This window comes from Hydra vulgaris, chromosome 12 (assembly GCF_038396675.1).
Source record: "Hydra vulgaris chromosome 12, alternate assembly HydraT2T_AEP".
Lineage (NCBI taxonomy): Eukaryota > Metazoa > Cnidaria > Hydrozoa > Anthoathecata > Hydridae > Hydra > Hydra vulgaris.
Window position 1 is genome coordinate 5,097,501 of NC_088931.1, and position 26,188 is coordinate 5,123,688.

Genomic DNA, 26,188 nt, shown 5'->3' on the forward strand with positions numbered 1-26,188 from the left:
TTAACTGCCTTAAGTTATAGACAAACTTCACTGCTGTAAGTTATAGACAAATTTCACTTCCTTAAGTTGCAGAAAAACTTCACTCCCTTAGGTTACAGTCAAACTTCACTACCTTAAGTTATAGACAAACTTCATTGCCTTAAGTTATAGACAAACTTCACTGCTATAAGTTTTAGACGTACTTCACTGCCTGAAGTTATAGACAAACTTCACTGTCATACGTTATAGACAAGTTTCACTGCCTGAAGTTATAGACAAACTTCATTGTCTTTGGTTATAGACAAACTTTACTGTATTAAGTTATAGAAAAACTTCAGTCTTAGGTTATAGACAAACTTCATTTCTTCAAACATTTTGTTCTGTAATATTTTGACTTGCAACTTTTGGAGTTTTAGACATTCTAGGGTTGTTTTTTTTACTTTTCTTTTGGAAAAACTCCTTATTTTATTTTTTCATTCTCCTGTGTATATTATTTTAAAAACTCAGAAGCTGCTGTGACTGATTCTGAAAATGCTGATAAAGGCTGTGTTGTTGACAATTGATTGATGATGATCAAACATTTCTGAGATATCTAATGCTTGTTGATTGATGTTATTTTTATTAATATTATATTATATATATATATATATATATATATATATATATATATATATATATATATATATATATATATATATATATGTATATATATAAACATACTTTTAAGGAAAACACAATATTTTTTAATCTTGACATGTTTTTGTAGTTGACATGTTTTGTATTTAAAACTCTAAATATAAATATAAAATCAAAATTTGAAAACATTACAGAGAAATATTTACAAACCAATACAAATTGTAATACAAATTATGATACCGTAATTAGTATAAAAAATAATAAGTAAATAAACAAACTAGATTGAAAAATTTATATTATAATGAACAGTTTATTTATTTAAAAATGAGTTTTCCCATTTAATATTGAGTGCTTCTTTAATTTTCATTTTGTATTTGTCAGGAGCAGTATCCAAAATTTTAAAACAATTATAGTTACTTATTTATTATAATTAAAGTTAAAACAGTTATAGTTAATTATAGTTACAATTAACAGATGAAATTAAATGCTTGTAAACATTAGATTGATTGTAAACATTGTTTGATTGACAGAACATATAAAATCAAAAACACATCTATATATTGTTTTAAAAAATAACCAATATCCACCAAAAATAATTGAAACTGAAATTAAATTATTTGTTGATAAAAAGTTAAATTCATCTGTTATAAATAGTATTGAGAACCATAATATAAGATATTATAAACTTCCATTTATAGGACTTTACTTTCTACTTGATTTTAACATTGATCTGATACATTCAAACTCTGACTTTGCAACTTCGACTTTTTAAACTTACTTTCTTCTTATAATATTCGTCCATTTATTACGCTACTAACAAGAGACTAACAAGAGTTACTGACCTGCTGCAATCATTGATAGTATCTTTTCAAATGTAACCACTAACCAAATTATTTCAGAAAACCTAACAACTTCTTTTTCTGACCACCTATTTCAGTTTGTTATTTGTCCTAATTTCAAAAAAATTATTTGTTTCACACAGTCATAATTTAAAAATTATAATAAAAAATCATTTAAATCTGAATTATTAAAAATTGACTGGAATGACATTACCAATAAAAACGATGTTAACTCCAGTTTTGTAGCATTTATCTCTCAAACAACGTTGTTAGATTGTCATGTGCCACTCAAACAACGTTGTTAGATTATCATGTGCCACTCAAACAACGTTGTTAGATTGTCATGTGCCACTCAAACAACGTTGTTAGATTGTCATGTGCCACTCAAACAACATTGTTAGATTGTTATGTGCCACTCAAAAAAATTAGTAATAATAACTACAAGCGTCAATTCAAGTTATGGATTACTAAAGGAATAATAAAATCAATTCAAATTCGAAATCTTATTCAAGGGAAAATGTTAAGGATAAAAGATCTAACTAATATAATTAAACTAAAAACTATCTTTAAATGCTATAAATATACCATAATTACTCTAATAAAACTGAGTAAAAAATACATTTAAAAAAATTCTTTTCAGAAAATTTAAAAATCTTCTTGAAACCTGGAAAGGCATAATAAGTCAAATAATTGTCAAAAATGTCAATAATGTACCAAATTGCCTAAAAGTTAATGAAACAAACATAACTGAACCAACTCTAATCTGTGAAGAATTCAACAACTTTTTCACCAATGTAGCTCATAAACTTAATTCTAAAATTTGCTCATCTTACATTAGCTATAACAAATAAAATCTTAAGCATCCAAATCTTCATAGTTTACTGATATCTCCAACAAACGATTCTGAAATCTCATCACTTATATCTAAATTGAAACCTAGAAAATCAATAGGTTCTTACAGCATCCGCACAAAATTTCTTATTGATTTTAATTCTGAGTTTTCTCATGTTCTCTCTAAGCTATTTAATATCTCCTTTTTAGATGGAATTTTTCCTGACATTTTGAAGTTATCTTGTGTCACTCCAGTATTTATATAAAAATAGCACACAACTCTTATTTACTAACTATAGATCAATTTCAATTCTATCTAACATTAGCAAGCTCCTTGAAAAAATAATTTATTCTAGATTATACTCATTTTTGAGTTCCTTTAACTGTTTAAATGAATTTCAGTTTGGATTTTGATCAAAAAACTACTTGCCATGCTTCAATAAATGTAAGTGAAAAAATAAAAAAAGCATCGGATACTGGTCATTTCATTGGTGGTATTTTTATCAGCTTACAAAAACCTTTAGATACTGTTAATTATATCATTTTAGTTTCTAAACTTGAAATTACAAAATCCGAGGAGTTTAATTGGTTTCAAACTTATCTCTCAAATCGGAAGTAGTTTGTTAGCTTTAATGGTTACAAATCAAATAACAAACACTTAGTTTGTGGTGTTCCCCTGGGTTTTGTTATTGGCCCTTTATTGTTTTCGATTTACATTGATGACCTAAATAACTCAGTCCGCTTCTCATCAGTCCATTTGTTTGTTGATGGTACTAATATCTTGCATGTTATTAAGTCTCATTGTTCCTTGTGTAAAAATGTAAACTAAGATCTAAAAGGGGTAGTTCATTGGCTAAATGCAAGTTTAATTTCTTGGAAAAAAATTGAACTAAAATTTTTTTCATCTCCAAAACAAAATCTTATATATAACAACCATATAACTAAAATTAAAATTAATAATAGATGTTTATATCCAACACAAGTTGTTAAATTTCTTGGTATTTTTAATTTTTATGATTTCAATAATTTGCCATTATGTTGATAAAACTACCCTTAAGAAACTGTATTTTGCAATATTTCAGTCTCATCTAAGCTACTGTTGTCAGGTTTGGGGACAAATTGGTAATAATAATAAATTGTTGTCAGCACAGCATCAATCAAATGGAAAAATGTACCTCCCTATAGAACTCTGAGGTATGATAAGTATTCAACTACACATCAGTGCATCAGTGAATGGAGTCTTGTGTGCATTGTGAATGAGTTTGAAAAATTAAAACTTCAAAATAATTTATCTTCATTTCTTTATTTAAAACAAAATAAATTTAAACAAATTCTAAAAAAAATTTTACTTAAATTTTTTAGCATTATTAACTTCTTTTAGTTTTCTTGTTTTTTTTTTTTCTTCTTACTATTTTTAAATAAACTTTATTGTTTTTGTTGTTATTATTTATTACTGCTATTTTTATTATTATTATTGTTATGAATAAAGTTGATATTGTTGTTAGTATTATTTTTTAAATTGATATTATTAATATAATTATTTGGTGTCACTCCTTTGATCAGGTTCCTGCCTGAGTGACTCCTTCCTTATCAATCAATTATTTATATTTATTCTTAATAATGATATTATGATTTTATTATTTATAATATAATAGATACTTTTATTATTATTGTTGTTATTATTATTATTATTACTATTATTATTGTTGTTGTTATTATTATTACCATTATTATTATTATTATTACTATTGCAATTATATGATTGTAAATTTTGAGGATAATAAGTATCTTGCTGTTGTTGTTGTCGTTGTTGTTTTTGTTGTTCATACATAGTTCAGCAGCTCAATTATTTTGTTTAGCTGAATTTGTTCATAAATAGTTCAGCAGCACCACAAAAAAATGAGTAGCCTCCTCGACTGTAGTGGCCCCCCTCGAGCCTTGGGGAGGTGAATAATCTAAAAAAAAAAAAAAAAAAAGCTCAATTATTTTTTCTCAGCTGCATATGTTCATAAATATTTTAGCAATTATTTTTTAGAGATTTTTCTAATGGGTACCTAATTGCAGAAATATTTTCTTGGTATTATCCCCAGGAAGTTCAGATGCACATGTTTCAAAATGGAAAATCAATTGAATCTAAGATTAGCAATTGGTCATTGCTTCAAAAGGTAGGTATTTTTGATGTATTACTTAACTTTTTGGTTTGCTTTTTATTTTGAATTTGTTATAAATGTTTTTATATTTCTGAAAATTTCGAAAAAATATAACCTTTCAAATATTATTAAATCATAAAGATCGATGATAATAAGAAGCTAACAAGGAAGTTAAGGAAGATCACATTACTTTCATAAATTAATTAGTTTTTTATTTTTATTAATTTTTTAATTTTTATTTTATTTTGAGCTTTTATGTGTTATGAAAATGTCTACATTTGTTGTGCAGGTGTAGATTTTTATTGCAAAACTTTGTAAACACTTATTTGTATATATGGTAGTGGTGTAGTGGTAAAGCGCTCCCCTTATTAGTAAGACGTTCCGATTATGATTTTTACCACATCCCTAGTAGTGTCTGGCTCAACTTGTTTCTCCATGCAGCGACCTCATTTGTCAAGTTTCGTGTTTCGGAGTTATAGAGTTGAGAGAGGGTTTTAACTGCAACTAACAGTCTTCATGGTCTTGGAAGGTGAATTAAAATATAAAAAAAAAAATTTCTAATTTCATTTCAAAATAATTTTTTCGGTTTTTTGTAGTTTTTTTTTTTTTTTTTTTTTAAAAAAAAAAATTGTTTTAATTTGATTTTAAAACTGAATTCAACATTTGTTTTGATTTGATTTCAAAACTGAATTCAACATTTTTTTTTTGATTTGATTTTAAAAACTGAATTCATCATTTGTTTTGATTTGATTTCAAAACTGAGTTCAACATTTGTTTTGATTTGATTTTGCAACTGAGTTCAACATTTTTTTTGATTTGATTTTGCGAAGGCCACATTTGGAGCCCTTTGTTACGGCTTAAAGTTTATTAATAGTAATGAGGCAATTGCTTGTGCTATTAAACAGTGTTCTGAGTACTCTCTATGCTTTGAGTCAAGTACTTTAACAAATTTAAAAATAAATAAAGTACCAAAAACTATAAAACACAAAAAACAACGTCATTACCAAGTTCTCTAAACTTATTATTCACTAATATTTGTGGTCTTTGAAGTAACTTTTCTTTTGTTGAGTCTTATCTCTTGCAAAGTTCACCAGACCTACTTGTTCTTTGTGAGTCTAAATTGAGTTCAGCTGTCTCATCTTGCAATCTTAGTGTTGATGGTTATCTTCCTTTAATTCGTAAAAACTCCAATAGTCACATGTTTGGCCTGGGCATTTACTTTCTTAAGAATTCACCCATTTGTCGTGAAACTAGGTTTGAATCCACAGACTATTCTTTTATGTGCTTTTATTTAGCACCACTTCACTCTATCGCTTTTCTCTTTGTTCTATATCGCTCCTTCATCTCAAGACTGCACTCTTTGATGTTATTTCTGATTCTATTGAGCAAGCTCTCTTTATCCATCAGCTAATATAGTTGTTGTTGGTGACTTTAATGCTCACCACTCCGAATGGCTTGGCTCTAGTGTCAGTGATTCTGCAGGCATTAAAACCCACAGCTTTTGCTTTTCTCAATCCCTAACTCAAATAGTCAACTTTCCAACTTGCTTTCCAGACAACCAGAATCATTTACCTTCTCTACTCGACTTATGTCTTGTTTCTGAATCTAGTCAGTGCTCAGTTTCTCCACATTCACCCTTAGGTGCTTCTGATCACAGTTTGATCTCTCTAAAACTAATATCTCATTTTTCTTCATCACCTGAATCCCCCTATGATTCTTACATAACTACGTGGATTCAGGCAGGCATGGAATCTTTTATTCCCTCACAACAATTCTGAGTCAAGCCTCACTCTTCTCCATGGTTTTCCTAACATTCTGCTGCTGCAATTGCCTATCAAAACTGTTACTTGCACATCAATCAGCAAAACAATTCTTCAGAAAACAGTCGTCTGTTTATTACTGCTAGAAACCATTGTAAAAAGGTTTTGTCTAACTCCAAAGCCCGCTATTCTCAGGTCATGAAGACTCGTATCTCATCTCAAAAATTAGGCTCTCGCGACTTCTGGAGAATCTTTAATAGTATTAATAATAAGGGAAAATCTTTAATTCCACCTCTCTTTTATGGTTCAGATTTTGTCACCTCACCTAAAAACAAAGCTAAATTGTTTGCTAAAAACTTTTCATCAATATCATCTCTTGATTCCACTAGTTGCGTTCTACCTGATATTGCCAACAAACAGGTTGATCATTGCTTGACATTCATATCACTCCAGCTTCTGTATCTAAAGTGATTTCCTGCCTAGACTCTTCTACAGCTTGTGGCCCAGACAACATACCTGTTATTGTCTTGCAGAAGTGTTCTCCGGAGCTGTCGTCTATACTCTCAAAACTATTCAACAAGTGCTTATCAGAGTCTTGTTTCCCAGTCTGTTGGAAAGTGGCATCTGTTATCCCTATCTTCAAAAATTCTGGAGAACGATTTAATTCATCTTAATACCGTCCCATTAGTTTTCTTCCTATCATAAGCAAGATTTTTGAATTTTTTATTAACAAACACTAAATTTCTCATCTTGAATATAATAACTTCTGACCATCAATATAGATTTCGATCTTCTTGTTCTACAACTGATTTGGTGACAGTAATACCCGATAGGTTTTATTGTGCATTAGATAAAGGTGGAGAGGCTAATGCCATCACTCTTGAAATTTCAAAAGCTTTTGATAAAGTTTGGCATGCTGGTCTTCTCCATAAGCTTTCTTCTTATTGTGTATCTGGCAACATCTTTAAGATTATTGAATCCTTCCTTTCCTTTGGAAAGGAAGGATTCAATAATCTTAAAGATGTTTAATTCTCATCCTTTTTCTGTGAATGTTCCTAAGTGCTCCAAAAACTCCTATTCCTCTTGTTTTTTTCCTCAAACATCAGTTCTTTGGAATTTGCTTCCTTCATCTTGCTTTCCTGATTCATATAATTTGCAATCCTTTAAGTCGTCCGTCAGTCGTTATATTGCTATACAATTTTCATCTTTTCTCTTCCAGTAACTTCCAACTTTAATTAGTGGTTGCCTGCAGTCTTTTTGAAAGCAAAGATGTTTAAAAAAAAAAAGAAAGAAACTGAATTCTTCATTTGTATTAATGTGATATTGTTAGTATTTTATTTATATACAACTTCATATTTTCTTGATTAAGCACTTTTTCTCAATATTTTGTATTGATCTATTCTAATGATAATAGCGTACAGTTTTGGTGACATCAAATTGTTTGTTTGTCCAAATATCAATCCCACAGCCACTAGCGATTTTAAGAAATTCTTTTGTTTCTGTGCAATGTTTGTCCAAATATCAATCCCAAAATGCCTTACATTTCTAAAAAAAATTCTATATTTAGAACACAAAAAGTTAGCTATTACATAAAATGGTACTTTTTCATATATTGAAAATTTAGATACCATTTATAATCTCCCATGAGAAGCAGTATCCCATTGTTCTTGTCAATTTTTCATTTTTGCATTGTCCTGATGAAATCTCCTGCCATGCTTCTGACTGACAGCCATGTTTTTAATGAAGAATCTAGCTATGAATACAACCTATGAATATTTATGGACAAGCAACAACAACAAGTTTTTTAAATTAGTTGAAAGGTAAATTTGGGTTCATGCTTTTTCCTAGGAATCCACAAACTACATCACAAAATACCAAGCTTCTTTTTCAACTTTTGTCATCGCTCTTTTGAGTTTCTCTGACTTTAATATTGCTTTTATTTGTGGGCTAATGAATATACCACCTTTGTCTTGATCTTTGCCTCAGATAGCTTTGGAAACATGAGACAAATTTTTTGTAAAGCTTCTCCTTAAAAATATAAGGCTTTTACAAACTGTTTTACTAATCCTAGTTCTATAGAAAGTGGGGTAAAAAGACTTTGTTGGAATTTACAAGATGCTGTTTGGAAACATTGTATAATTCTGGCTGGAGTTCCACTTTAGCCAGGGTTGTTCAATGTTCCCAATTATTAATAATTACTAGCAAAAAGCAATTCATAATATGGGTTATGGTGGGTCTGTTACATAAATAATTTGTAGTGGCTGTTTTCTACAATTTAAAATTGCAAAACCTTAACTAATACCCTTTAGAAAACTGCCTTCAAATTGAAAGTATTAATCCATATGTAAAATTAACGCAATAAGTATGAGGAGGTAAAATAATTTACCAATTATTATTTAACATTATTTGAGTAATTTAAAATTGACATAGGTAATATTAGTGTAAGGCAGAACCATTTTTCTCGACATTTCTAAGTTCAACACAATACATTTTTAGTTACTGAAACAAACTAATAACACTTTATCATGCTTTAAATTGACGAAAATATCAACTAAATTCTTGTAATATTTTTTATAACATGAACTTTAATTAATTATTGAGATTAGTATGAAGTTAACTTATATTATACAGGAGTTATTAATTTTTTGGTATCCCTTTGATTCATTTTTCTTTAAAAAAGAAAATTGTTACCTTAAAAACGTTAAATGTACACAACTAAATAAATTTATCAAAAATAACTAAGTTTATTATAAATAACTAAGCAATTGAGTACAAATATATTTCAAACAAAAAAGATTTAGTTTACAATCAAATTATGTGTGTAACAAATTTAAAAAAATATGTAAACTTTGATCTTTTATATTGCATTAATGCTTCATATGACAAACCTAAAATAAAAAAGTAATGGAATTATATCATAATTACAAACAAAAAAAAAAGAAAAAAAAAACACCACATAAAAACTGAAAATTGATTTACCTATTTATAGTTACCTATTTTGATATTGCAGTTAATATAAATATTTATCGAAAATGTAACTATAAAGTCTGTTTCAAAGTACAAAAGTATTAAGAATACTAAAAAATAAAATAAAATTAAGATATAAATGCATTTTTAGCAAAATGTTGTCTTTTAGTAAATAAATAAAAGTTCCAATAATGAAACTACTTGTTATTCATTTTTAACAATAGACAGCAACAGGAAAGTAAGCCAAGTTGTCTATCAACACAAAACATCACAACAGTAACATTACAACAATAAAACATAACAATAGCATATAGCATATTTGCACCCTTGATCCTAAAATCCAGTGAAAATAACAACCCAATTTAAAATATGAAAGGCAAAATTAAAAAACCCATTCAGAGTTAACTATGTTTATCTTTTTACTAAACTTTAATAAAGTATATTTGTTTTTATATTCAATATTAGTTATTCAATTACTTCAAATTTAGGACATTAATGCACCCTAGATTTAAAGATCATGGTTGCATACTCTCTCAAACACATTACGCTAAACATTAACAGACATTATTATGTGTTTCCAGAATAATTAAAAAAGGCTTGACAATACAACCTAGCTCTAAAGCAGTAACACTGCCTAACTCTAAATGCTGCCAAGTCACACCTCTGATTTAAGTACACCGCTTGGCTGGCAAGGCTATCAATCTTGCTCAACATAATGCCAAGTCACATCACTTTGAAAACATGGAAACAGCATAATTTAAACATGTTTACAACTATAAACAAATATGACTTTATATTACACATACAAACACATTTTATAACAATATTAAATGACATATATATTTATCAAAAACTTAAAAAAATTTAAATGATAAATAAAGTTATACACACAAAATGTGCTCACAACCTACAAACAGCAAATTTTCGAAATGAAAATCTAAAGACTATAAGTTAAGAACATTAGAAAATATAGCATTATTTGTGTAACACTTTTCACCTACCATACTTTGAATGAGATGTTTATCAATTTTGAAAAACAAACTATTAAATGCTCTAGCTCTTGAACATGCAACATATAGTTGACCATGAGAGAAACATGCTTTTTTGAGATATACCCCAACTCTATCAAATGTTTGACCTAGTTTTATTAATTGTCATTGAATAAGCCAATCTGACAGGAAACTGACGATGCTTCAAAACTAAAGGTAAATGAAAATCTAATAATTGAATAAGCCATGCAATATAGATTCATTTGTAAGAAGAGTTGCTGCTATGCCAGTCCATGCATCTGTAGCAGATTTAAAGCCCCTACTTATGGTTTCAGCAATCAAATAATTATATGTAAAGGTTTTATCACTACCAGCTGGTCCATCCATGAAAAACAATCTAGAATGTTGATTTTCTACACTTGGTTGCTCATTCAGTGCAGCAAGGATAGCATTACATACATTTAGTTGATTGACATTTAGCAACAGTCTCATTTGATTGTAATCAGCCAGCGTTTTACCACTTTGATTAATGATCTTTTCAATTTGACGAAGAGTAGCTTGTTCAGCTATTAGAAGTGGGACTGAGCGGTGAATGAAATCTTTCATCATAAAAGCCTGGTATGTATCCCAGAGATGTAAAGGATTGTCAGGTTCACAAAAGGTCAAAATTATTGAAAACAACTGTCTAATTTGCTTTGGCATATGCTTTAAAACCGCCACAGAAAGATTATTCTGCCATTCAGTGTCGTTTTGCAACAAACCTTTTAAAACACATGCTTCATGAAACGTTTCAAGAACGATACCATTAACAGTACACACATCTTCCCAAGATGTTGCTCCATTTGCCTGCAAAAGTAACAGTCTTAGAAAAAATAATTCTCCAGCTGGATTAGCTTTGTACATTCTTACTATCACGTTATTACCACCCCTTTGTCTAATCTTCCATTTACAATGTGTATCATCAAATATAAAATGATAAGGAATGTCTATATACGAATAGCAATTTTCTCTTTCAGTATCAGTATTTAACTTAAACCATGCCGTTAGGTGCATATCATGTTGAGCTGCACAATCTAAAGCCATTTGTTCTTCTCCTTCTCTAAAATACGCTAATTGATTTTCAGGTAGATGAATTTTAAGACATATAATATAGTGTGTGACATATGAATTATTGGATACTGAAAATTCCCCACAATGCTTTAGGTGCACTAACATAACGACAATCTAAAAAAGTGTTTACTTCATCATTATTAATTTGTTCATTTATTAAAATATTGACACAGTCGTGACCCTTGTATATGTATTTGTACAAATATTTAACAGCCTTAACAGACATGCAAGCTTTAACATTAATGTGAGCTTGATATTTCTTTGATCACCATGGATTGTAAGGAACCACTCAGCAGTTATGTACATTGTTACCTTTAATATTGATAACCAAACCATTATCATGGCGTCTATAGCGTGGATAACTATTATGAACTGCTACAGTGTTAGCATTAAATTCTTTAGGATAATTTTTGCTGCACACCCCATCTTTCATGCAGGGAGAATTCGGATTCAGTATGTCACATGGATTGTGAATCATGCAAGTTTTAACAATGTCATAAAGATCACAATTAACAATCAGATCTGGAATTTCTGCAGATATTAATTTATTGATATCCTGTGGTGCTTCAAGCTTATTTTTATTTGCAAAGTGAAGTAAAATATGAACATGTGGCAAACCACGCTTTTGAAATTCAACAACATGAACATGTGTTACAACTTTCCCTAATACACTGTGCTTAAAAATGTCATTGAGAAGGTTATTTGATTTGAGTTTAAATACTCTAGTAACTAAATCAGGTCAATCATTTGCTGTCTGACCTGAATATAAATTTTCAGTTATCTCACGCCATTTTGGGTTGCAAGTGAAAGTAATAAAAAAGTCTGGTTTAACATACTTTTTAATTATAGCCATAGCATCTTCAAAGTTTTCTTTTAAAGCTCTAGGACTTCCCTGGAAGCAGGTGGAGCACCATCTTCACCAACAAATGCAACTGCAACTTCATTATGTGAAGGGAGATTATAGCAACGTCTATCTTACCTTTCAAGTAAAGACACTTTTACAAGTGACGCTGAATGATCTTCTATAGCTGTTCAATGAATTTCTTTATTTCCCACTTCAGCCCTGTTTTTAAATGCAAGAGCAAATGGTTTCTCTTCACTAATAATAGTTTGCAATCAAAACATTAAATCATTTAAGCAAAGATCATTACCACGTTGTTGCATTCTAAAATTTACTGCTGCAAGTGGATCATAGATGTATAGTTGACAATATGTTGGCAGAACATCTTGATTTGGTCTTAAATTACCAATATGATGAAAAACTTGAACACATATTCTAAAACATGGCGGTCCATGATTCATGGGTTGAACTACATTAGCTTCAAATGAAGAAAAAGAAAGACATTATAATTTTAAGGCATTATAATTTCTAATATATTTAAAAAAATTCAGTTTGGCATTTCCATCTGCATGATTTCCTTTAAATAAATCTTGTAAATCTTGTGGAAATGGTGAAGGTTGCGACAAAAGTACCTTTTCATTATGGCAACATAAAAATTGTGTTTCATCATGAAATTTCTTAGCTCTACAATGCTGACAAATAAAATTCATTTCTTCTAAATAATTATAATCTTGAATAGTATTACTTCTTGCTATACAATGCATTCTTTTGTATCTAGTAGCTTATCTAGCATTTAGTTGACTATTAATTTCATCTCGCCTAAGCCTAGCTCTTTTATTTCTGTGACGATTATTTTCAACTTGCCTAAACACACTCTCCTCATTTGGGTTTAAATTATTTGCTGCTTGCCAAGCAGCATATCTAGCATTTTGCCGATTATTAATTTTATCTCGCCTAAGCTTATCTCTTACATTTCTGCGACGATTAACTTGCCTATTAACATCTCCATTTTCTAAACTAATATCTGCTTCTAGCCCAATATCATCCATTTAAACTTCACTTTTAATTGAAAGTAGTAACAAAAAATCTTAAAAGAATCTTGAAGATTGTGACCTTTACTAACTTTTTTTTTACTCTAAATAGCACACACAAATAGTTTTTAAATATAAGACTTTTAAATATAAAACTGTCATTTAAAATAAGTTACACAATCTTATGACTTTGAAAAAAAAAACATATCACCTAGGAGCTGTTTAAACAAAAAATTAACTTCTGAATTTAAACACATATATAAAAATATTATTTAACACATATTAACACATACACAAACAATAAAAAACACTTTACATTATTATAAAAACACATTGATAAAACAGCTATAAAGCACATTTTCCCACATACACATACTTATCAAAAAAGCATATATGCAAATAATAAACATATATAACTTGAATTGTGCAAACAAAAAATTTAAAAATGACATAAGAAAATTTAAAAAGATTCAAAAGTAAACAAAATTTAAATACATATATTTAAAGGATACTCTATACCTTTATTTTTCCCTTCATGTCGTGTCAGTGTTGGCACAAAATTTTAATTTATTTTTTTGAATTTTCTAAAAAAGAACAAAAATAGTTAATAGCATCACAGAAATTTCAAAGTAGTAATAACCAACTTTATGGGAATAGCATTAGTATTACTTTTTTGTTGCATAAAAAATGCATAAAAAGTAATTAGGTCTCATTCTTACCCCTATTTTCCTATTAAAAAATAAAGTATAATCTCAATAAAAAAAAACTGCTATGAAAATAATAAAGCTAAAAGAAAAACTAAAACAAAAATGTAAATGATTTAAAAAATTAAAAGGAATGATCCTTTCTACTCTATATTTAATAAAAATGTTATTTAAAAGTTGCTAAACTATTTTCCATACTTTCTTCAATTATAATGTGATCTTAACAATGATTATTTAATATGATTCTTTATGTAATATTTCTAAACTAATAAATAATAATTAAATTTTAAAAGGTAAAAAGTTTTAACTTACTTGATAGACCTTTTTCTAATGACCGCGTGCATTTTGAGAACATGCGCTTTTAAATTCTGAAAAGCCAAGTAACTAATTAAAACTACTTAAAAACGAAAGCGAAACGACGTTAAACGTTTAACGTTTTACAGTATTCATATTAAGATTATTACTTTTGTAAAGAAATTGTTTGGCATTTTTATAGGACTTATTCTTCTGTACCAAATGGGCAAGAGACAAAATAAATATTTATTTCCTATGTGGAGCAACACTGCTTTAAGACTCCGTTTTGAGCTATTTATAAACAGTTACCAATGTGCAGGGTTATGCTTGAGTCTGGAGAAGTAAACTAACTAGTCTCATCTTTTCAATAACATAGGTAATTACATAAGACATAGTAAATTTCAATTTCTTTGTGTTATTTTTGGTACAAACATGCCTTGCAGTTTTTGCCTAGTAGATTTGATTCAATTAGTCTTGATGAAAAATATTCAGCTCCTGACTTAATAAAACCTAAATCTCTGATTAGATCCTCTAGCTAACTCTGATTTGTAAAGTGAGGCTGAAAAGTCATTATTGGTACAAAAGCTTTTTGTCTTTACTTCTGTTACTTGTTGATTCTTTAAATGAAATAACAGAATGATAAAACATCATATAACAACTTTAACATAATATATTTAACATAAATAGCATTAGGGTTAAAACTTCATTACAAGATAAATGCATCATAAACATTTCATGTTTTATTAATTTAAATTAAAAACCCTTGGAAAGTATGATGAAAGTATTCTTTCATTCTGAGGTGTTTGTGGTACTGGTAGGCTATCATTATGTGAACCAGATGTTGTAGTTTTTTATGTCTGCATATTGTTGAGCTTGTCTCCCTTTAGCTTTTCTGTACTTTGTAATATCAAAAAAAAAATAGTCATTGTAATGATTTTTCTGCTCTCACTATACTCTGGGAACGGCAAAAATTATTGCCTTTATTCTACCTTGTAACCATCTCGCTAGAGTAAAGAATGTTTTTTGAGGCACTGATAATGTTTTAATACTCAGATAAAAATTTTACATTTTTGGATTTAGTTGAATAAATTTATTAAAAAAGAACAAAAATTTATAGTGGGCAAATATTTTATAAAAATTTGTATCATTGTGTAATTAGTTTGTAAAATAAAATCTTTCCGACATTTGAAAATGCAATGTATTTGGTTTAATTTACGCCAATAAAAAAAACAAGGAAAACTTAAAGCTTCTCTGAAAAAACTGTTTACAATATGTCAGGGAAAAAACTACGTCGTTAAGTCGTTAGGAAAGTACGTAGAACTCCCCTATAAAAGAAAATAAAAAGTTTTTTTAACTTTTTTTTTACTAAATATTCAAAATAATTTCCATCATTACTTATACAAATTTGCATCTTTCTAGCCATTTGTCAAACGTTTTTAATACTCTTATTTGGGTATACTTTGAAGTAGCTTTGTTATGCAGTTTTTTTGACTTTCAACGTCAGTATCATCATCAAGATTTTTTTTAACAAGTTGAATATCCAATAATTGGATAAAGCTAAGTCTAGTGAGTATGGTGGGTTTGCAAATTATTGTGATTCCAGCTTGGTTAAGACAATATGTGATGGTTTGAGTTACATGGGGTTGAGCATTATCATTGAGAAATTTAAAAATTTGGAGTGCCTGTTTTAAGTCTTTGTTTGTTAATTTCGCATATAAGAGGTTTCAAACAACTTCTAATGTAATATTGACTAGTAATGGTGTCTCCCATTTCAGCATAACCCGAATGAACAACATCTATTGTTCATTTTTCAACAAGTATTTAAAATGTTTATAATTAAATATAGTTTAAGATGATATATAAATATTTAGTTATTTCCTGCATTATTGTAAGTTTATAGATCAAGTTCTACAAACTTTTTTAACGACCTCATTATTTTTTCCCTTCATTTTAAGTTCAGCAACATGTAAATTAACAAAGGTAAGAAAAGAAAAATTTGTTAAATTCTTTTGGTATATATAAGCTTGATATAACTATATTGAACTTATCAAATCTAAAAACTCTCTGTAAACCAAGACACTGCAAAGTTTATATTGTGGCATTTGTTTTGTAGGTTTAGAAAAGTAAGTTTTTAAAATCTGGACAAGGTGCTAAAGGTCAAAAAAAAAATTTAAGGGTAAGTTTGAGAAGGCCTTTGGCCCATTTAAGAAATTGGGAGTTTTTTTGTTTTTTCTAAATGTTTTTAAATTTTCATCTGTATTTAATTTTTTACATCAAGTTGTTCAGGTTTTACAACGGGGAAATTGTACTCTTAAAAAAGTATACATACACATAAATATACACACATTCTGTATCAGGTACAGCCATAAGTTTTATATAAGACTCTACATTACACAGAATGTGGACTTTCAATGTTCTATAAATTTTTTAATTTAATTTTAATGCAACCTCTTGTGCAGAAATAAATGAATTTTTCAATTTTATTACTGCTTATTTAAAGCTAATTTTTAATTTGCTAGAAAAACAATAATTTTAACAATACAATAATCTTTCGAACAGTGAACAATAGAAATCAATTAAGTAAACGATTCTAAATTTATTTTTTTAAAAGAATTCAAGTTATCTAACATTTTGTTTAAATTGTTTCTATCCCAGCCTCTACCTTGATAGTCTTGCTGAATGACATTTTTTGACTTGAGTCAATCATCAAATTCTGGCCAGACATCCAGCTAACAATTTCCAAGCAGTTAAACAAAGCCAATTAATTGAAAAATTTCAGGTTAAAGAACCAGCTACTCGATTAAAGTATTTGGTTTGTATCCACATATTGGTCATTCTCCTTAATTGTGCTATTGGACTTTTTCTTGTTAGGCTCATCTACGTTATGCTGTTACTCGATCACTTCTGACTTCTTTAATTTTCTTATTCAATTTTTTTTTCCTTCTAAAAGTTCTGATGTTATTTTTACAAATGATTTTATTTATAATAATTAATCCTTATCTCTAAACCACCTTTAAATACAAAGCAAAAAATGCAACAGACCAATTTTTTTTTAACATGCATATAAAAAAATTAATCGAAATGTTTGTTTTTTATAATAATTTTTCTAAAAAATTTAAGATATAATTTTAAAATATAGATTTAAGATATAAAATTAAGAATAAATAATTCATTTTAAGAATGTTTTTTTATTTAAATTGAATCCTGGCCGGCTCCACTCCAAATGGAGTTTATTAAAGAATAAACTTTTTAACTCTTTTTGAATAAAATTTATTAATTCGTTATTTTAATCATTTTTTTGTATCTTCCAAAGGTTATTAACAACGTGGAGTGAAAGAAACGTTATTTTTATTTAAATATAATTCATGGTATATTTAGAATAATTTATAAGTTATTTTGAAAAGCGAAGCTTTTATGAAAAGTGGTAGCATAATGACCGCTATATAACAGAATAATATGTTGTTGTAACTATATGTCATCTTAAATATCTGTTTTAAATGTGTTTTTTTATATGAACTTTATCTCGATTTATTTTAAGTAGTCATTACATAAAGATATCGTTTGATAATAACACGCTTCTTTATCTGTATTTGACAATCAAAATGACGCGACACGCTCTATTGCCAATGCGTCATAATTGGTTATCGATAATCTGTTGGGATTCAAACGTTTAGTAGTAATCAAACCTTCCTATGCTTTTTTTTTTTTTTTTTTTTTTTTTTTTTGATAAAATGCTTACAACATGCGTCATGACAAAAAGAACACAGCATGTACAGTAATTGAAATAAAATTTCGAGAGCTGACAAACAAATAAAGTTAACTATCAAATTCATTCCATAACGCCTCGTTTTATGTTGTATTGGAGATTAGCATTACGATTACGAATGAAATAAACGATTGCACCGAAATACGTTAGTCTATATCTATTATACAACTGCTGTGCGAAATGAATAAATAACCAAATAAATAAAGGCTTTTACATTAATAAAGAATAGCGAGACAATGAATTACGCACCAAATGTACCAGTGCTCGATTAAGGGGGGCTAAGGGAACTATAACCGTAGGCCGCAGTGTTTTGGGGATCCCGATTCAAAGTAATGTACAGCCGTGGCGCAGTGGTTAAAGTTCTGACTCAGAACCAAGAGGTCCGAGGTACCGCCTACTTAAGTTCAAACCGCCTCCTTTCTTAACAATGTTGCATTTATAAGAAAGGAGGCTTGAACTTCCAAGTTAAATGCTCTTCCGCGGTGCTCTTTTATAATTCCGTGAGGACACCTCTTTAAAGGGAGCACCTTTAAAATACAAAAAATGGTTTCTTTAAATTAAACTCTTAAAATAAAACCTTTGATTACTAACTTGGAAAGAGGCCTCTTGCTTAAAAATAGCCCCGGGCTCCAAAAAGTTTTAATCTGCCTCTGAGAAGTACTTATTTCAAACTAAATTGCGCTTTGTTGTTAATTTTATGATAACCCTGTTTTGCTACAATCTTGCACGTTAGCTGATTTCATTACTTACTCCATTACTTGCATAAGTTAGGTTATAATTAGAACTTTAGACGGCTAATTATAATCAAAATTTGAATCAAGATAATAAGTACCAAGTTAAATCTTAGATGGTTTTTAAAGCCCTAATCTTTTTAATTTTCCTCTATAATAAGCCATACGTTAAAACAAAAATTCCATTACCTTCTTAAACATCCTACAACATTTTCGAATTGATTTACATATCAGTGAAAAAACAATATACAAAGATGATGTGACATCTTTGTATGTAGTTATTTTTTTCTCCGTTATGTAAAATCTTTATAGCATCTGAAAGTGTTATTATCTGTTTGATGTTAATAAATAATTTTCTATAAACCAATATACTTCTAAATCACTAGTAATCTTTACTTTGAGTAAAAATGTTTGCTTTATATTATGGAATCCAAACAAATAGTTTGCTTACATAAGCAAATTAATTGCTGCGTCGACGAAAATTGCCGTATGCGTGTTTGAGTAAATTCTATGCGGGTCAAAGTATTTTTTTAGTTTTTTTTTTACTATAATTCTATTGTAAATTGAAATAAAACTTCTAAAGCAAAGTTTTAAATGAAACTTGCTTTTATAAAATTTCAAACTCGATTGTATACTTTTTTAATTTAAATTCTCAAATTTTAGTTTATAAAAAAAATTTGAAAAAACAGACGGTCTCTTTGGGGCGCAATACCACCGGCCTTTTACGTAGTTTAGTAAAAAGTACTTTGCACAACTATAGCCAGTTCTCAATCTGACGGTACTACAGATTCTTAAACTATTTACCTTGCTATGCGCGTTTTTTTTGGTATTATTTTTTTTTTTTTTTTTTTTTTTAAGAAATAATTGACATATATTAGGCAAAATAAATGACTAGTAAACTATAAAAAAAAACTTGAAAAAAATGACATTCAAAGTGAAAAAAGCGAGACATTTTTATTGTCAAAATAACCTCATTAAAATATACTTTACAATTTGTTATTTATTGCATTTAAAAGACCTTTGTCCTCTTTTGAGTATAATTTTATCTCAGATACCATACTTATCAAATACCCAAGATTTTGAAATAAAAATTTTGTTCTCACATGATATTTCTGTTGTTTTTTCGTTGCTGTGTTTGTGTTCAAGTCTTTTTTTTTTATTCTTCAATACTTGCATGGATTATTAATCATACAATTATACATCTTGAGAAAGTTTTTTACCGTCATTTTTCAAATCAACTGGGAACCAATAATTAAAAAAAATATTTTAAAAATGGATACGTTTAGAGCACCCTCTTGTTTAATTATATAGATTTTAATAAAATAAATCAATATTGCGTTATTATAAAAAAGAACTTTTTGCATTTCATTATTTATAAAAAATTCAAAAGCATTCTCGAAGTTGTATGCGCCATATCTTAAGAATAGAGTTAATAAAACTTATTTTAACCGATTTAGTCTTGAACGATTTCATTTGTGTTTAAAATTAGATTATATTGTTGTTATTTTTCTATTGCATTCCAGATGTTGTACATTCTTTGGGGACATAATCCTCTTTGACAAAAAAATGTTGTCTTAGAAAACAGCAATAACAAAGTAAAAAATTTTCTTCAAAAAAAAAATTCCATAGTGCGTATAATTATTTACAGGCATATATTGTGTTCTCTTTAAATATTTTTGAAAGCCGTCGTGACGGGATTAAAATAATAATTGATTACGTCTTTTAGCTATCATTCTCAATGTTGTTGTTTTTTATCTCGATATTATTATTTTTCAAGTTGATTCTTAAAACTTCTCCCTGCGTAAACTCATACTCTTCCAAAATTCGTGACATTTTTTTTGCAGCATCTAAAGGTGTTTCTAGCGTACCCTGGTCTATAGATTGTTGAATTGACTCACATAAATCTTTGTTTGGGCATTCCTCAACAATTTTTCTGCATCTTTTTGTATCAAGAAGATTTGGTGTGAAATAGAGAACGCGGATTGTTGGATTTTCTTTTGCAAAGGTCTGTCCAAACATATCGAACGCACTAGTAGCAATGTTTGACAATCCCATGTATTCGGATGCTGTTGTACTTTCCGTCCGAGCTGTATGAACAACGGTTTTCTTTGAAAAAGGAAACAGTTTGCAAATTTGAGTGGTAAGGTATATGCGTGAAGTAATGTTTAGGCGCCAATAATCTTCTAACTCTTCAAGGTTTTCATTTTCCATTAATGTTTGGGATATATTTCCTAGAGTCGAGGTATTGTTTACAAAAACTATATGTTCATAGTCTTGATCGTTTTTGGCTACCAAATCGTTCAAAAAGTTTTTTGTGTCCGTTAAGTTCATCAAATCAATACATTCTAACACGACATCTATTTTTCTGTGCTTTAAAAACTGCCTCATCTTTTTCCCTGAAGTTTCATTTAGTGCGTCCATATCTTTGTCAACCATAATAACTTTAGATCCTGAGAATGCTTGTGCAAATATTCCTTGGTCTTGAAATGCTAATCCAGCAATAGATCTTCCTAACCCGTGCCCAGCTCCCGTAACTATTACTAAAAATTTACCTTTAATTAAACGAATTTTCGAAAAAGATTTTTTTCTTAACTGACTCCAGTTGAATGATGGTTTTGATATACCGTCACCAATCGTATTTGATGAGTTTATTGAACCTCGTCGATCCATTATCTTCACGTCTGTAGGTTTTTTTTCATTCGGTTCGTTTCCAGAAACTTTACTTTCAGACATTCTTTCTTTAGTTTTCTGATTTAAAAAACCTTCCTGCTTTCTCTTTTTAATTAACTTAAGTTTTCATTAACTTCTTTTTTCTTCTTTTTTCATACGTAAAAAAAAAAATAAACTTTATAAACTTCCTTCTTTTTTTGCGATCATACGTACAAAAAACAGACAGTTTTGTTTATGGAGACTTTTAACCGATCTTGTAGTTCCGCACTATTTCTTGCCTAATCTTTAATTAATAGACTTATTCAAGTAATGCTTCATAAACTACCAATATAATGTATAACCCCCTGTTTAGTTATTATGATTTGTATATCTTTAGCAATCTATTAGCAAATATAAAATATTGTCAAACATTTTTCTTATTGCGATAAAGGAAAAGATATAAAATATGTATTTATATTCCTTAACTCTCGGTTAAAGAGAAAACAAGGTAACGAAAATAAAACCGAGTTTTAATTTCTTTTTATGTTCTTTAATGTTATACTTTTTTTAGATCAGTTATATTTTCTCTAACTTGAATTATTTTTATTAGTAATAAAATCTCATGCACTTGTGCCATCAATGTATGAGATAATATAACGGATAAAACCTTTCTGCTAATTGAATCGAACAGCCGCAGGCTCTATGAAATCACATATTCAAAATAAAATTATTTTTTATTTTCAATTTTCGGAAAAAGAATAAAAATGGTACCCTTCTATTTCTGATTTACAAGAAGCTAAAATGTAGACGAAATCGTGACTTAACGAGTTAAACGAGTTAAACCTCGCGAGAATTTTTGTAAAACATGTGAATAAAAAATATATATATAAATATATTTGGTCACATTGTTGTCACAATGCTGAAGTAATGAGTTGCATATCGATGTTGCATCATTAAAAAATATTTTTAAACAAAGAACTTGTTGGTTGAAGGTCAAATTGGTTGGAAAACCCCTTTGATAACAATACAATCGTAAATTGGCAAAAGGAAGTCATAAAAAATAATAATAAAACAGCTATATCCTTTCTCAAAGAACAAGAATTTGATTTTTTAAATATTTAAAAGATAATTCTTCAATAATAGTGTGAGCAAGGTTGGTAGCTTGTCAGTATCTTATTGGTTTCTATTATTATTTATTGTTATTTATTAGAAACTTATAAGTATTTTAGTTGTGGATATTGATATCTATTTGTAATGAGTAACTCAAATTTATTTAAATTTAAAATTAATTAAAATACAAAAAAACCGAATTGAAAAAAAACGTATAGTATATAGTAATTATTAAATTACGTAGTTAAAGTATATATTACTTAACACAAAGGCACGTGATCTCTATCTACTATGGCCAAACTAGATGTAATGAACTTGAAAGTAAGAAACCTGGAAGTAAGAAATCTTATAATTTTCTCAAAATGTGGTAATTTAACCAACTTTATTAATACTTGTCTTCAAATTTTTTTTTCATCACGGCTGTATCTGTGTCAAATGTTACTAAACTTGCTGTAATCTTAGATACGAATGTACTGACTTTCTATAAACTTAGATTCAAATGTACTACCATACTGCTTTAAATGTACTATACTTGCTGTAAACCTAGATCTCATTAATAACATAAAAAAATATATCATGAATAAAATAATTATCTCATGAAGTTAATAAAAAAAAAGGTTCTCGATGACAAGACTTCACACAGTTATCAGCGAGTTTCCCTTGACTACATTATAAAAGGTTTTTTTTTTTTACTGTTATCTCGTTTTCTCAGAAAATAAATTGAAGTACTATTTTACTTAATCATATTACTTTGTACATCAAATATATCTTAATGTTATCTTAATTACGTTAGAAGTATTTTTGAATGTATTTGTGATAAAAGCAGTATATATTGTTAAAACTTGCAAAAATAATGTTATTGTAAAAATACCCGGTAAAAAAAAAAAAAAAAGATTTTTCAAATGTAACTTGTTACGCAATATATAATAGAAAAAAACGAATTCGTCAACATTAATTTTGAGTACTGTGTGTACTGTGTGTGGAGTACTGAGACAGAATCGTAAGCAGTGCTTAACTTTTCTTACCAGAATCGGATTCAAAAATATACCATACTTACAGAAATAAAAACAAATGATTAGACTGTATTGACTAAGAAAGAATCTTTATTATTATTTTTTAAAAGCCGACAATAAAAATGGCTAGAAATTAATTGTATATATAAAGCCGTTAATCAGAAGGATTGGTTACTATGTTTGTGGTGTCTCTTTGTTGTCATATTTATTTTTTTAACAGAAGAAAATAATTTCTACTAAACCATTTTCGAAAACTCAAAATATTTGAAACTGAAAGTAAGAGTTTCACAGAGAGAATCTACTTAAGAATCTAAATAATATATGCAAATTGCGTAGTTTGTCAAATAGAGTGATTTAAATTGTATAAAGGTAAACAAGAATTTCTTTAAGGGCATTTTGCGACTATGGATTTACATTTGATCGGAGGCCTTCAAAATAGGGTTAAGTTCAAATTAAAGAGATTGTACTGTATAATTTAGTGAGCGTGAGTCAGTAACTTCAAACTTTCAAAAAAAGAAGTTTGCTTTTTAGTATTATGTCGCCAGTGAAATTTTTTATTAAAGCATACCCAACCTAATGTTCATATAATTTTTCATTCATGATATTTATATAATTTATTGATATAATTTTTACCACAAAAATAGAAAAATTTATTATATTAATAAATTTTTTTATTTTTGTGGTAATTAACGCTTTAACTTTAATTTTATTAAATTCAATAATTAGATTTAATCTGTTCGTTAATGTGTTTGTTATTGTATTTGCAATTGAAAGTATACCTTATCTTTATGGGAGTCGTGAAGTATGTATCATTTACGTAAATATTATAATATGCAATAATTAAGTATTATAATATGTGCATCTATAAATATGCGCAGACTTTAAAGTATTAATTATTAAGATGATAATAATGGATTTACCTAGTAAATCATCCGAAGACGATGTTATTGTAGTAAATAAACTTTATTTAGTATATGACGCAAAAATTTTTAAAAAAAATTTTCTTTTTGTTAACTAAAATGCTCTAAGAATAAAGAAATTTATAAAAATTCAATTCTTATTCATAAAATTACTTATATCAACTTGATTTCGGAAAAACTTAACTGTTTAAGTTAGTATATTGATACTTTTAGTAAACTTTTCAAATTATAACTTTTTAACTGGAGACCCATATTGAGTGGACCGCTGATCTCAGATATCTTAAGATCTATTTGCGCATTTTCAACTTTTTGAAAATTTAAAAAAGAATTATTATCAATAGAAGATATATAATATTCTGTACAGTTAATCATAAAATTTTACATAAAAAACTAAAATTCTACGAAATCAGTGGTAAAGTGATAGAATAGTAGGGGAGACCGGGGCTAGTTGGCCGCAGGGGTAAGTTGACGAACTGCGTTTATCTTTAGAGCCTTTCATCAGAAAGTGACAAAAATTACTCAGAAACTTCCTTATTGACCATTTCATCATTCACTGTAGTATTGTCAGGATTTGCGCATGGGAGATATCGAGATTTATGCGTTTTTTGGACAAAAACGTAACTTTTAGAACATCGCTTCCTTTTTACTTTACAAAGAAAATATTTAGTCGTATGAAAAAAATATTATTGTAAAAGTTCCAGTCACAATTGGTTTACTATATCCGGTCAGACTTTTTTTTCAGAGCTGCCGTTTTTCAGCATCTATAGACTATTTATTAAAAAAAAAGCTTTCGGGGTAAGTTGACAAATTTTTCACGGGGTAAGTTGGCTCATAGCATTTACTATGGAAAAAAATATTTATTTTTATAAATTTTTTTTTTTTTTTTATTAAATTTTTAACAATATTGAAAATATTTTTTCTTACAAAAAAATTAAAAAAAAATTTTTTTTAGTTTTTTTTTCCACAGACAAAACGTGGGTTACTGTTTGGCTTTTATACGGACTAATATTTGGTACCATCTAAAAGTAATATTAAATTTTGGGATAAAATTGTTGAAAAAGTTAATTTAAAATTTTTTTTTATTAATTTTGCACTTAATAGTGCATTAATAATCATTTTTATAGTTTGCGCCAACTTACCCCGTGGTGGGGTAAGTTGGCGCAAATTTTTTTTTTTTTTGAGGGTCCGGAAAGGCCCCAAAAATTTTTTTTTGTAAATGAATGCAAATTTTATAAGATACCCTAATCCATACTCTTTAATACTACACTTTAATATTTAAAAAAAATGTACTGTTAGAGCTACAGAGCTCATAGAGTAAAAACCGAGCCAACTAGCCCCGGTCTCCCCTATAAATGTTTCACTAGGTAATAATGAAGCTTTTTATCGAATAATTTTTCAAAACTTTTCATTGATAAAATAAAGTAAAAGTGTCTTGAATTATGTCTGCTAAAAAAATAGCCATGCGTTTACCTAACAAAGTGTTACATGAAAGCACCTATTGACTATTATTTGAGTAAACTAGCCAAAAGTATTTGAATTCTATATAAAATCAGATACTACTCTAATAAAAAAAAAATCAATCCCGCTACCCAGCAGGCACAGATGTCCGTGGGATGTGTATACCACGTCTTATGAACGTCACAAGTCCATAGGACGTCCTTACGACGTGCCCGCTGTATACTCATTTGTTCTGTGCCCGCTGGGGTACTTATTTACTCATAGCTATATAAACTATGCAAATATTGTGTGGGGAACAGTAACAAATCCAGGAGGGTTGATGGGGTGGTTGTTTCCCCCCCCCCCCCCCCACCAGAACTTATAAAAGTTTTTAATTTAGAGGCCCTTTTGTAAATATAACGACCTTTTTT

At 28.5% G+C, this 26,188-nt stretch overlaps 2 protein-coding genes across 4 annotated transcripts in view; one reads left to right on the forward strand and one right to left on the reverse strand.

Moving 5' to 3' along the window:
* LOC100199127 (spermatogenesis-associated protein 4) overlaps positions 1-26,188 on the forward strand; it is a 72,782-nt gene that overhangs the window by 20,482 nt on the left and 26,112 nt on the right. For all 3 annotated transcript variants that reach the window (XM_065811304.1, XM_065811305.1, XM_065811306.1), the window contains exon 3: positions 4,321-4,450. In XM_065811304.1, the coding sequence (XP_065667376.1) occupies positions 4,321-4,450 (130 nt within the window). The remainder of the gene's footprint in view (positions 1-4,320; positions 4,451-26,188) is intronic.
* On the reverse strand, positions 19,564-21,664 carry LOC136087794 (sepiapterin reductase-like). Its single transcript, XM_065811303.1, has one exon. It carries the CDS (start codon positions 21,359-21,361, stop codon positions 20,351-20,353), a length of 1,011 nt encoding a protein of 336 aa, XP_065667375.1. The 5' UTR covers positions 21,362-21,664; the 3' UTR covers positions 19,564-20,350.